Source organism: Lactuca sativa, chromosome 5, assembly GCF_002870075.4.
Source record: "Lactuca sativa cultivar Salinas chromosome 5, Lsat_Salinas_v11, whole genome shotgun sequence".
NCBI classification, from domain to species: Eukaryota; Viridiplantae; Streptophyta; class Magnoliopsida; order Asterales; family Asteraceae; genus Lactuca; species Lactuca sativa.
In genome coordinates, this window is record NC_056627.2 from 209,180,653 (window position 1) to 209,195,375 (window position 14,723).

Genomic DNA, 14,723 nt, shown 5'->3' on the forward strand with positions numbered 1-14,723 from the left:
TTTTTTATTTATGTTTATATATGTGTTTTGGTCATGGGAAAGTAAAAGTATCAAAGGTTCAAGTGTGGAAAACCATTAGATTGAGGGACTCTAATGTTACATTTGAGAGATCGAATCATCTACACGGTTATAAACTGAATGATCCTGAAAGTGCCAACAAGTATTGCTCTGAATTTCATCGACATCAAAGAAGAACCAAACTTCAGGCAAACGCTAGCTCTGAATTTTCTATCAATCCACATGATTCTGAGGTTGCTCCTCCCCAAAAAGATGGCAAATCACTTGGAGCTACGTTGGATCTTATTTACAGATATTCAAGAGCTTACACGCTCAAAGGAACAGTAAAATTTCTTATTCTTACTATCACTCCACCAATGTTTATTCCTGTAAAACCTAATTATTAGCAACAATAAAATTCATTAAGAAAATTAGTGAATCATTGTAATTTAATTTATGAATATTCAATCCCACGATACTAATTAAAAGTCTCAATAAAACATACCTAGGCTAGTAGTACTTATTTTCTTTGTTATCTAGAACTTCGATATATGGAAGGATTTATAGCTCAGCGTTATCTGGTGTTGTTATTCCTTCTTGAAGTTGAGGGTTCAAGTCGCATGGTGGACATAATTGGATTTAAAAACTAGTTTAGTAGTTTAGAGGTTCGTTAAATTTGCGGTTTCGAAAAAAAAGGATTCTAGAACTTCGATTAGTTAATAACCTCTTTTTTTTAAGGCTTCCAAATTACATCTCAATTTCACTAATATTTTTATTGTAATTTGTTATCTAGAACTTTGATTAGTTAATAAACTCTTTTTCTTAAGGCTTCCAAATTACATCTTAATGTAACTAATCTTTTTTATTGTATGTATGTTTGTACTACATAAAATCTTTGGGCACCCGCTATACACACCCCGTGTATATATAAAATTCAAGTTTTTTCTTCTACGAAATTTTGTATATGAATTCCAAGTTTTTCCTTGAGCAGGTGTTATCCATCATTTCAATATCTTTGCTTGCCGTCCAGAACCTTTCGGATTTTACTCCGTCATTTTTCCTTGGAGTTTTGCAGGTTTGCTTCTTCCGTCATTATATTTTTGAAAAATTAAAATCAAATCATTCTAAATTTAAATATTACTTATATTTGTTATCACTTTAATTCAATATAATACATTTCAGGCGATCATTGGTGGCTGTTTAGCCAATTTGTATGTCGTCGGCATAAATCAACTCTCTGACATTGATATCGACAAGGTTAACAAACCATATTTGCCATTGGCATCCGGGGATCTTTCAGTTAAAACCGGCATTCTACTCACCTCATTGTATGCTATTTTGGTATGCTCCACAAACTAAAAAGTACAAGTAAAATCAAGAATTAAACACAGGAAGAAATAAATCTATGATTTTTTTAAAAGAAAAATGTACTTTTTTGTGGTTATTAGGGTTTTTGCCTCGGATGGAGTACTAAATCTTGGCCGTTGAAGTTAGGTCTCTTGTTATGGTATGCTTTTGGAACTGCATATTCAGTTAATGTAAGTCTTTCTTTATCTATGCATGTTAAATAGAATGTTAACGTTAGAAGTGTCAAGTGTCTAGCTTCATATAATTTTCTATACTTGTAGCTACCATTACTAAGATGGAAGAGCATTCCTGCACTTGCTGCAATGTGCCTTTGGTCAGTTCAAGGAGCGATCATTCCTATTTTGTTCCACCTCCATGCACAGGTTGATTATTTACAGAATTTCATGAAATCATAAATATTGATCACATATATTTGTAAAAATATTATTCGAGAATTAGCAAAAAAGTAATTGATTACCAACGACTAATCCATTTCATGGAGATGAACATTACGTACAGACAAATATATACGGAAGATCACTCTCACTTTCGCAGCATGCCATTTTTGTATTTGGGTTCATGAGCATATATGGGATAGTTATCGCACTATTTAAGGTACGTACACAATCATTCTCAGAAAAAATAGCATAAAAAATGTCTTATAGCTTTTGAGGTTGATAGAATGATAGTTTACTTATATTTAAAATATGAGTTTCAGGATATTCCAGATGTCGAGGGAGATAAGTTAAATGGTATCAACTCAGTCGCACTACAAATCGGGAAAAAACCGGTTAGCTCCAATTATGAGCTTTTGGTACGAGTTCCAACGGAAATTGGATATGTTCAAGTTAAATAACAAATTGAAAAATATTTGTAGGTGTTTTGGCTTTGTATATGGCTCCTTGAAATGGCATACGGTGTGGCCATATTAATTGGGTTATCGTCGACCCGTTTTTGGATCCGATCATTAATGGTAAGAAAACCTATAATATTTTACTAGCATTCCATATTAACCAAATTTGAATAGGAAATATTAAATTGATTGAGAATAAAATACAAAATTACTTGAGAACTAACCAACCAAAAATTGCTAGAGTTTCATTATTGAACAATAATGAAGAGTACAATTACAAATGAACAGAAAAGTCAATATTTTTTTGAACTAGCAAGTTAGTTGTTAGTGGTCTGGGCGAATCTCGGTGACGAGCCTTCCACCGTCTATGGGGCCTGTTGGCCAGCACATATCTGACGCTCCATTGATTCAAGCCCAAACCTACACCTCCCCCTTGTTAAATAAGAAAACTAATTATGTTAAACAACTAAAGGGCCAAACATGACCTGCACTAGAAAACGGTCTAATAACTTTATTATGCTAACATTACATTCAAACTCATAATGCAACAACAATAAGCATTGAGAGTTTGTCAGACAGAAAATGAAATCGAGGAGCAGTCAAGGCTTTCGTAAATATATCAGTAATCTACATTGTGGATGGAACATGAGGAAGTGAAATAGTCCCCTGCTGAAAGTGGTGACGACTGACAAGACAATCAATCTCAATATGTTTTGTCTACTCATGAAAAATTGAATTCTTGGCAATAATTATAGCACACTTGTTGTCATGGTGCAAAGGAATAAGGCGGGAAATATGAACACCCATGTTTGCAAGAAGCCATCGCAGCTACACAATCTCACAAGTAGCAACAACCATAGTTGGATACTCAAATTATGTATATGATGGAGAGACAACATCTTGTTCTTACTCTTCTATAAACTCAATGAATCTACAAGAAAGATACAATACCTATTAGTAGACTTGTAATCATAAGCATTGTTATCCCAGTCAGCATCACTATAGGCAGGCAACTCAATAAAGGAAGTGAAAGGAAACACCGGGCTGTGAAACTGATAAAACGAATATATCTCAAAATATGAAGAACGAATCGTGGAAGGAGCAGTGACAAACTGGTTAACCACATGGACTACAAGAGCAATATCTAGCTTAGTGACGGTAAGATAGGCTGAACTCCCCACAATGGTATGGTAAAGACTCGGATCGGAAAAAGGAACACCGTCAATTGGAGAACACTTTGCATTACTCTCTAGAAGGGTAATAATTGTTTTATTATCCGACAGTCATGTGCGTTCAAACAAATCTAAGATATACTTCGTCTAAGATAAAAAGATAACATTTTGGAGATTGTGTAACTTCAATCCCTAATAAATAACGTAGTAAGCCCTAGATTTTCATAGCAAAACGATTAGCCAAATCATGCTTCAATGATTATATACCATCATGATCATCACTAGTAGTGATCATATCATCAACATATAAGGAAAAAATTATCCAACCTGCGGTTATACATCTAACAAACAAAGCAGAATCATGATAACTAAATTGAAACCCAAAAGAAGCAATTACTATAAAAAAAAAATTCTCAAACCAAGCACAATGAGCTTGTTTAGGACCATACAATGCTTTCCGAAGTCGACAAACTTCACCTAGCCAGTGATCAATAACTTGTGGAGGAGACATGTATATCTCATCATGAAGATCACCATTCAAGAATGTATTCTTGACATGCATTTAGTAAATCTTCCATTATCGAATACAAGAAACAACAAGTGGAGTGAAAACAGTTTTCATTTTTGCAACTAGAGAAAAAGTCTCTTCATAATCCATATCATATTCTTGTCAGTGTCCTTTTGTAACAAGTCTAGCTTTATAATATTCAATAGACCCATCAGAATTGGTTTTGATCTTATATATCGAACGATAAACAATTTTATGTGTTCTAGGTAGGAGCGGAACCAAATCCTATATATGAGTATAATAAAGAGCTGCAAGTTCCTCAATCATAGCATTTTGCCAAAGAGGATCAAAGACAACCTCTTTATAGGATGTTGGTTCTGAGAGACATTGTATATTCCCAATAAAGGAGGCAAATGAAGGCAATTTAGATGAATATACAAATTATGGAAGCTTAGTAAACTTTCAACTACAAGTAGGTCTTTATGGTGGGTGTTCTTGAGCAACAACAGGTGAGGGTTCTTGAGTAAAAACAAGTATGAGATCAGAAGTTGAAGCGCTATCTAATGTAACAGAAGCATCTGAAAAACATCATCACTACCAATGGATTAATAACCCGCAATTCTGACCGTGTCACGTTGTGTGACTAAACATGAATTTTATAGAATGGAATGTGTTCTTGAAAGGTAACATGTCGAAAAACATACAATTTTTTACTTTTCAGATTGTATCATCGATATACATTTGACAAATATCATAACCTAATAATAGACATAGAGAAAAATTTTGAGATAACTTGGTTCGCTTAGTGTAAGTTCGTAAAACAATGCATGTACACCCAAATACTCGTAATGAAGAATAATTTGGAAGTTTTAAATATAGTTTTTCATAGTGAGACATACGAGAATTATGTGAATTGGGAATACGACTAATGACATATGTAGCTGTAAGAATGGCTTCTCCCTAAAAGATATTAGGGGCCTAAGAGTATAAAAACAAGGATCGTGCAGTTTCAACAATGTGATGATGTTTTTTTGTGCAATATTGTTTTGTTGAGGAGTATATACATGATGATTTTCGCATAGTGCCATCAGATGCAAGTAACCGAGTAAACTCATTAGAGGTATATTTGCATCCCAAATCACAACAAAAGCATTTTATAATTGCAGAGTGTTGAGTCTGACTAGGTCTCTAAATTCGTTATATATGGTATAAAAATTCAAAACGATGCTCTATAAGATAAACCTACGTATAACGAGTGTAATCTCCTATAAAGGAAACACGATAAGTTGATCCTCCTTTAGACGAAACTGGTGAGGGACCCCACACATTAGAATGCACAAGATCAAACGGAACAGTAGAGTGAGTGACACTTTTAGTAAATGGTAAAACAGAAAATTTTGCCATTTTGCAACCATAATAGATAGAAATATCATGACTATTTAAATGACCTAAAACACAAGTAGAGGCCAAAAACTATAAATGAGAATCTAACTCATGTCCTAAACATGAATGCCAAAGATAAAAGTCAGAAGACGAATCATTCTAACAAAAAGAGGACAAATCAACAATACTAGCAGCGACATCAGACAAATCAACACTACTGGCAACGACATCAGTCATTTTGAGTTGATCCAATACATATAGTTCCCCTAACTTACGATTGGTCTCAATCACTCTGTTGTAGTGCGAATCAAGAAACCATATTTACACAACGGACTAACTGAGGCAAGATTTAAAGCGAGTGTGTGAATATAATAGACATGTTTAAGAGATACATCAAGAGTGACAATTGAACCAACACCCTCCCTAGGCATAGGTGTAGAGCTAGTAGACATGACTGAAACGGATGATCCATAAGACAAAGAAATAATGGATGAGAAGTAAGGTGACATATGATGAGATGTACCAGAATCCAAGATCCATAAAGATGAAGTAAGCATAATCATCAAAATTAAATTTTCGAACTTTTCTATCATTCGGAACCAAATTGACAATAAACAATCAAACAATAATATCGAACCAACAATAGACGATCAAATCAAATCGGCGAAACCAATAACGAACAACAATCGAAAAATAGAACATCAAAACCTCCAAATCGACAAATACTAGCAATAACCAAAAAAATAAACATCGAACAACAACCAAAACGAACCGTAAAATGCTTTTTGTCCAAATAATCGCAGCAAGATATCGATGACAATATGTAATTTGAACTGTGAAAAAATAATTTATCAAAATCTATACTATGAGCAATAAAATCGCGGTGCGAATATAAAATTATGGCGAGATATCAATGTAAAGTTTATTTTCGCAGCGGCGGCACCAAATCGCGGTGTGAAAAACGACAAAAAAACCCCAAAAATCAAATTAATACTAGCAATAATCGAATCCTCGAACAATCCGAACAAATCAAACCAACCCAAATACATAAATAGATTAGAAAGACAAACCCAAAGTAGTCAAAGCTTTACTAGCAATAATTAGAACCCACGGAATGCTACAACTTTTGTACAACTCACCTCCAATAATCATAAATAACATACCAAATTTAGCTCTAATACAATGAGAACTAATGAACCAAATATTGTTAGGGTTTCATTATTGAACAATAATAGAGAGTACGATTACAAATGAAAGGAAATGAGAATATAAATTAGAAAGTTAATTAGTTTAAACAGTTAAATGGCTAAAGGGCCAAACAGGGCCCAAACTAGAAAATGGCATAATAACTTTAGTACGATAACACTACTCATGACCTAGTAGTTTTTATCCGGTCAAAATTAGTTGGGTTAGGTCAAGAGAGCATTTAGTTTAGAAACAAAATGGTAGCTAAATAAGAAGATATAACAAAGTTACATAATAGAAGAAATCATGATATCTAATGGAAAGGTGATGCATTTGGGCGGAGAGGATAGGAAATATTAAATTGATTAAAAAATACAAAACTACTCAGGACCTAGTAGTTTTTATCTAGTCAAAATTGGTGGGGTTTGGTCAAAAGAGTATTTAGTTTAGAAAAAAAAAATAATGGTAACTAAATAATAAAATATGAGAAAGTTAGATAATAAAAAAAATCTACCTTATTTAATGGAAAGGTGATGCATTTGAGAGAAGAAGGTTAGAACATAGAAAGGTGTGGCGGGGAAGTCGGAATTCTCCCTTTTGTAGCTAAACAAAGTATGAAGAAAGGCAATATAATTATTCTCACTAAATCCACGGAGGTGTATAACAGCAATGGTCTTCCGAAGGTGATGTGTAGGTGTGGGAACATTGTCTATGTATTCATTGCTAAGAAGATGAACAATTCATGAAAAAGATTTGTTCACTCAGTTCATAAGGATTCAACACAATCTGGCATTGGATTATGGTGAAGATGTCCTTATTTGTTTTGTAGAGATTTAACTGAATCATGAATCTTGAATTTAGGTGCTTCTTTCCATACATGTGATGACATAGATGTGATGTAGAATTTCAACCATTATAGGGGCAAGGTTCGACATGTAGATAATAAGAGCCTCAATATCACTAGTGTCACCATACCTATAAAACGTCAAATATATATATATATATATATATATATATATATATATATATATATATATATATATATAGGGTTAAGTTCAAATGAGAATACTATTTAATGTAAGAACGTGAGAACACAACTTTATGTTACTATTCTACTATCAATTTTGTATATACAACGATATGACATTATTCATCAACAAATATACGAACAACAACATATTAATATTCACATTAAAATTTTGTATGTACAACTTTATGACATTATTCATCATCGAATATATGAACAATCACATATTTAACATTCACATTAGAATTTACTAAATTACTATATATATATATATATATATATATATATATATATATATATATATATATATATATATATATATATATATATATATATATATATAATAGTATAATAGCAATATAAAATTGAATATATTCATATTATAATCACTACAATACTATACATATTAATTTCATAGTAGAATAGTAACATAAAGTAGTGTTCTTACGTTCTCACATTAAATAGTGTTCTCATTTGAATTTAACCATATATATATATATATATATATATATATATATATATATATATATATATATATATATATATATATATATATATATATATATGTTGTTTCAAGAGACCTTTGGGTTCGAATTGGAAGTTAAAAAATGTGAAATATTTTGGACTTGCGGAAGATGTTGATATCAGTGTGGTAGTTAGATGACAAAATTCAACATGTTGATTGCGAGAATCATTAGTGGAAGGTGACAAACAGGAACCTGGTATTCACTTAAAGTCTAAAGCAAGAGAGTTTATATATAGTTAAATTTTCGACACATGAATTCAACTATTCAGTCAAAGACTCAAAGGCATCTGTTAGCACCAAAGGCTTCAGCACATAAGTGAGAGGGGGAGGAAGATGTTGGCATGAATGGAAGAATTTCAAATACGAATAATGTTGCTTCCAAATTATGTGATTTTTGTATTTTGGGTAAACATAAGAATGTCACACGCTATGGTAGGGCAAGTTTCGAATGTAGAAAAGCTCGAAGTTATGCATTCATATGTTTTTGGGCCAACTTTCATATCTCCAGCATGTGGTTTAGATATAATTTTACTTTCATCAATGATCGAAAGTTAGGTGTGGTTTTATTTTCCTAAGAAGAAATGTTTATGTATTGGGTATGGGTTGGATGACATGGGGTACTGTATTAGGGATAGTGAAAGTCGAATCATTATTTGGTGTCATGATATGACATTCAATGAAGATGCGTTATCAATATGATCTTGCCATCATAAAAAAAAAGGAAAATTGAAGAACCAAACAAGAATTTCAAAAACATATGTCTAGTGGTTTGGACGTATTTCAGACGTAGACTTTGCAGAGGCATCTAAAAATGTCGAAACAAGTGAAGGACATGGAAGAAGTGAGAGCAAATATGAAAATAGTGGACCCATCTTGTGAATCTGAAGACAACAGTGTAAAAGGAGAAAATGTCGAAGCTGATAAGACCTCATATTGTGATTATATTGTGATTCCGAAGACACTAGTTCACCCTACTTACTAGAAATAATTGCAAAAGACTTTTGATTCTAAGATTTTATTAGCACCCCTTCAACATTGATCCATGCAACCGAATCAATGATTAAAAAATTAGAAGACCATGACGAAAGCATTAGTAACCAATAATTGATCATTTCATAGCATTGTAATCTATCCAAGACCCAAAAATATTCAAACTCCAATAATATCAAGAAATTTCCAAAATACTTTACAGTGGCATTCGAAAACCCTTCATTCTTGCACACCGAATGAATGCTTGGCATAATAGCGGAATTTATAACACAACCCACAAAGGTTGTAGAAATATTACCGATATTCATATCTTCCAATTCTAACACTAGTGACACCAAATCACTATTCTTGTATGTAGAACCAAGTACCTCATTTAAAACATTAGCAAATGTCATACTAAATTTGTTGTCATTGTCATTACTTTCTGCCGGTTTATGATGTAAAATTTTTATTGAGGGCACATGATTTTTACTATTACAGTCAATGTTTAATCCTCACAATGATTACAAAAATCTTCAAGAACCTATCTATTTTAGTTTAACTAGAATATTTGGTATTTGTAAGATAAAACAAGTTAGAGAAGGGATCCAAATTGGATACTTTTCCTTAATTTTATGTCACACATCCCTTTTATTTTTATCCAAGATTGGGAGGTTGTCGAGGAAGTTGAGAATCCTAACAAACAATATAAAATCTTGGCATTTTGTTATTAATAAACAAAAGGAGGATGGACTTCACACTCTCAATACCAAAATAATAGCATTGGATGTCTTAGTTGAAGTCATTGGGCTTGATGAAGTGTCTCTATAATAAAGATAAGATACTATTGTAAAAATTCAGGATTTAGATAATACTAGATTGCTTGACTTAAGACAAAAATCAAGGTGCAAATGGGTGCTTGATGTTGATAAGAATTCAAGTTTCTACCACTGCTTGGTAAACATGAACATATAAAGACGGAGTGTGTAAAGTACGATTCACAAACTCAAAGTTTGGTATTTTAGCGGACTATGATCGTATATTCTTAGAAAAACCTTTCACTATGGATGAGATTAAAGATGTTGTGTGGGGATGCGGGAAAGATAAATGTCCAGGCCTAAATGGCTTCCATTCAAGTTCATGAAGACTTTTTAGGAAATTATTAGGGTGATATGGTAGAAGTGGTCAAGTATTTAGAACGACATAAGGTCCTATATTCGAGGAGCAATACCTAATTCGTCTCTCTTGTCCACAAATCCAAAGTTCCTATCTACCTCTCTGAATATAGACTAATAAATCTTATTGGGTGTATCACCAAAATTATTTCCAAAATTCTTACTAGTAGAATCAAAAAGGTTATTGGTTTTGTGGTGAACTTCGAGCCTTACATTAGGGGAAGGAGCACCATGAATGACCACTTGGTAGTCAATGGACTTATTTCCTAGGCTACTAAGAGGAAGAAAAAAGTTATTTTATTCAAATTTGACATTGAAAAACTTTTGACTCGATTAGTTGGAGTTACTTGGATGTAGTCATGGCTTAAATGGGTTTCGAGCTTACATGGAGAACTTGGATAACGGTCATTCTCTCTTCATCCAAGGTCTCTGGTGATAGTTAACAATTTCCCTACTTAGGAGTTCTTCAGGAAAAAGGAAGAAGACAAGGTGATCCTCTTTCCCCTTCTATATATATCATCATCGTCGAGGGTCTCAATATTATTGGAAGAGGATAATAATCATGATATCTTTGAGGGGATTGTTATGCTTAACTCCGGGCCTAGTATCTCCCTTTTCCAATATGCGAATGATGCAATCTTTTTAGGAAAATGGTCCAGTTAAAATGCTAAAAATATTAAAAGAATTCTTACTTGTTTTCACCTTGCTTCTATCTTCAGCATCTTCACAAAAGCAAGTTAATGGGTATTAGTGTCTCCCCCCCCTATTGGAAGTCTCTTCCATGGCTAGGTGGTTCAAATGTCTTTTAGGCGAGCTTCTTTTCTTATACCATGGAATGATTGTGGGTAGAAAGCTGAGTAGAATATCTTTGTGGATTCTGCTTATTGACAAATTCAACAATAAAATTTTGATGTGGAAAGTGTGAAGCCTTTCAATTGAGAGTTTAAGTGCGCTCAACTTTGCTCTTTTATCGAAATAGTGGTGGCGGTTTCAGGACAGTACAAACATAATTTGGAAAAAAGTATTTACGGTGATCTAGGAGGGTGGGATCGTCGCTTTCATGGTCGTAACAAGACCACATTTTAGGCAGAATAAGCAATATTAGTATCAATATAAATCAACTCAATATAGATTTAATGAACCACTTTTATAGGTATGGTAACACTGGAGACAACTTGAGTACGACTAATTGGTGACAAATTCTAAATGGGGGAGGAGAGTTCATTATCTCATCATTAAGGAAGGAATGACAATAAGTTACAGGAACTGATTTGTGCACAACAATTTTTTTTCCATAAACAACACTTTATGTATCAAAGTATTGTATTGTACAACACTATAACACATTAATTGTTGTGTATGGAGATAATTTATTGTGTATAAATCACTTCTCATAAGCATTGAAGAGCCTAACTTACCCACTATCTGGTCCAAGCTGGTTACCAGGAAGATTAATGTATTCAGTTGACAGGTGTATTTTGGGGGATTGTACACCAGAGTCTACCTCGCTCGGAGGGGGGGGGGGGGGGGGGGGGTTAACAACTTAACATTCCCACCACATATTTTCGTATTTGCTATTCTTTCAAGGAAAAGGATATTCATATTTTGAACAATTGCTCCACTGCAAAGGAGATACGTGGTTGCATTCTCAATTGGTGGAAAAATCTATCCGTTGTGAATGATCCATTCGACGATTAATTGGGGTTAACTCTTCCTTTATCGCAGTCCAACAGTTCCCTTGAAATCCTTGAACCGACTTCAAGGGCGTTCTTATGGATCATTTGGACATATAGGAGTGTTTTAGTTTTCAAAGGCAAAGTGGAGAGACCAACTACTTTAGTTAATGATGTCAAGGCTTTGGCCTTTTTATGGTTCAAGAGTAGAGCTAAATGGGATAGAAATTTATTATGGGAGGCATGGGCTCATAACCTCTTGTAGTGTACCATATAATTCCAACTTTTTGTTGTTCGGTTTAATAAAGTTTAACTGTTAAAAAAAAATAATTAACCACACAATTTTGCATATTGTTGATGATTATTTACTAGTTGTGAGACTCGTATACTAAACATGTTAATTATAACAAAATGTTAAATACGAAGGTTTAAGCTTTAAATTTATTTAAAATTGAAATTGAAGTTTAAAATTTGAAATTTGAAATTTAAAATTTAAAATTAATATAATGGGATGTTTAATTTATAGAAACTAAATTATTGACATATTGAAAATTAAGAAAATTAAATAAATAAAAATTGGAAAATAAATATTTTAAAATTATGACAAAATGAAATATTATATAATAGATGAGAGAATGACATGTAATAAAATTATTTTTATTTATTAGAAGCGATATGATTTTTAAATTTTACTATATTTCTTCCCCAATGCCAAATATAAATTGATTTTTAGTATGTACACCAAGTTTATCTTAAGTTTTGATTTAAAAGGTCTGGGGGATTTAATTTTAACATTGTGTAAATATGATGAACAGGTAATCGGTCATAGCATTCTCGGTTTTATTCTTTGGAGAGAAGCAAACCTTGTTGATCTCAAAAGTGACGTGGCTATAGAATCATTCTATCTGTTTATTTGGAAGGTAATTATTTGTATCAACTTTGAATTTAGTTTTATTAGTTTCTTACAAAATACAATTTTAAAGTTTATATATGATTTGACAAATTATATTTAGAATCACGATATCCATTTCGTTATTCTTGTGTGTACTTCTCTTACCACATATTTAATAATCCTTACTATAATGTATAATTAATTATTATTTTAGAAGTCATTTTATTTTGTATTTTTAAAATGATTTTTTTATCTATAAAATGAATGGCTAGGATTGCGTCTCATACTCTTACAAAATTAGGTCATCATATATATATATATATATATATATATATATATATATATATATATATATTGTGTGTGTGTTTTCTTCATTTTATATTTGAATTGTGATTTACTAGCAAACTTTTTAAAAAATCTATTATAATAAATGAAAATCAATTTTGTCAAATGTCAATATCTCATAAGTTTTGACATATGTTATTTTGTAATATTTTTAATTAAAAATAATATCCATTTGTTAATTTGTGTGTTTTTTAAAATTATAAAAGAAAAAAAAACTCACATAATACTTATATACTGATATATATTTAAATATTAAATGTAATAAATGTGATAATATTTTTTTATTTTTTATTTCAAAATTTTATTTAAAAATAGTTATTATTACATTTGATATTTAATTTTTTTCAATCAACCCGTATAATTCATGAATTTTACGCTTAGTACTATTATATATTAGTTATCAATTGCTAAAAACAAAATTTTGAGCTGAAGTTAGTTTTTAACTCGCCTGTTAAATACAATCTTATTTTTTATTTCGACCGTGAGACCTTAAATGGCAATTCTTTTAACGGATCATACTCATTGTTCGTTTTTGCAGCTCTACTATATGGAATACTTGATGGTGCCCGTTTTAAGATTTTAAGCATAAAAAAGCGGCAAGTGATCAGTGATGTGTGCCATTCATTTTTTTTTTTTTTTAATTATCATTGGATTTTTAGTTTTTATTCGTTTGATTTTCACGTAGATCAAGATTTCATTATGAATTGCATAACATAATAACGAAAGTGGTGTGATTTCTGATCTATGAAAATCGTTTTTTTATTAATTTTTTTTGTTGGGTAATAACATTTTAAGTTAACGAATATATAATTCTAACTTTTTTTTTGTTATATTGACATAGTACTTAATACTACAAAACTAGGTATAAACGACAGATTTTAGCAATGGAACACTGATCTGCGATCGATTTCAGACATACTACAAAACTAGGTATTACCAGCAGATAGTGGCTACAAAATAACAAAATAAATTATCCGTTACAATACACCCTTATACCAATAGAATTGCGACGGTTTACGTACGTGACTACCCAAAAGGCCTACATGACAGTGACCCGATTTCACATTAAATAAAATATGTCATTCTTTATATGTTTCTTACTATTCTTAATTTATAATCGATAACAAACACAACAATTACTTGCTAAAATAATATTATAATAAATAATATTTGATAAGTATCTAAATTTGAGATGGTCAATCTTCCAAGAAGCAATAGAAGAAGAAATGCAGCTAGAGCAACTTTTTTGATATTAGACTAAACCAAACTACAATCTTATTATTGAAAATAATATTATCTAAAAAGACATGATTTAAATATATAAATTTATTTAAATATCTCATTTTATTATTAAGATTACAAGGTTTTTAAATATAATATTTAGAATAATAGGATCCAAAAAGAGATGATTGAAAATATTTATGATATAAAAATATTATGATTCAATATATTTATGATCTTAACTGCATCTTTATGATTTAAAAAATATAATGATCCAAAGTTGATTGTGACTAAAAACTTAATTTACTTAAATTTATTATGATGCAAAATTATATTATTCAAATATGATTATGATCTTAAATACTATGATTTGAAAATGATATGATCCTAAATCATATTGTCACAACTAGCATTTTAGCTAGTAAATTATGTCCTCATGTAAGCACCAAC

General features: G+C 31.4%; 1 protein-coding gene across 1 annotated transcript in view; it reads left to right on the forward strand.

Annotated features, from left to right (window-relative positions):
- The window catches only part of LOC111906151 (homogentisate phytyltransferase 1, chloroplastic), a 54,053-nt gene extending 40,222 nt beyond the window's left edge, over window positions 1-13,831 (forward strand). The window contains exons 3-12 of the mRNA XM_052771872.1: window positions 43-341; window positions 989-1,072; window positions 1,180-1,338; window positions 1,446-1,535; window positions 1,626-1,727; window positions 1,864-1,959; window positions 2,063-2,134; window positions 2,222-2,317; window positions 12,631-12,735; window positions 13,591-13,831. Of these exons, the coding sequence (XP_052627832.1) occupies window positions 43-341; window positions 989-1,072; window positions 1,180-1,338; window positions 1,446-1,535; window positions 1,626-1,727; window positions 1,864-1,959; window positions 2,063-2,134; window positions 2,222-2,317; window positions 12,631-12,735; window positions 13,591-13,635 (1,148 nt within the window). The 3' untranslated portion in view covers window positions 13,636-13,831. The remainder of the gene's footprint in view (window positions 1-42; window positions 342-988; window positions 1,073-1,179; window positions 1,339-1,445; window positions 1,536-1,625; window positions 1,728-1,863; window positions 1,960-2,062; window positions 2,135-2,221; window positions 2,318-12,630; window positions 12,736-13,590) is intronic.
- The last annotated feature ends 892 nt before the right edge of the window (window positions 13,832-14,723 follow it).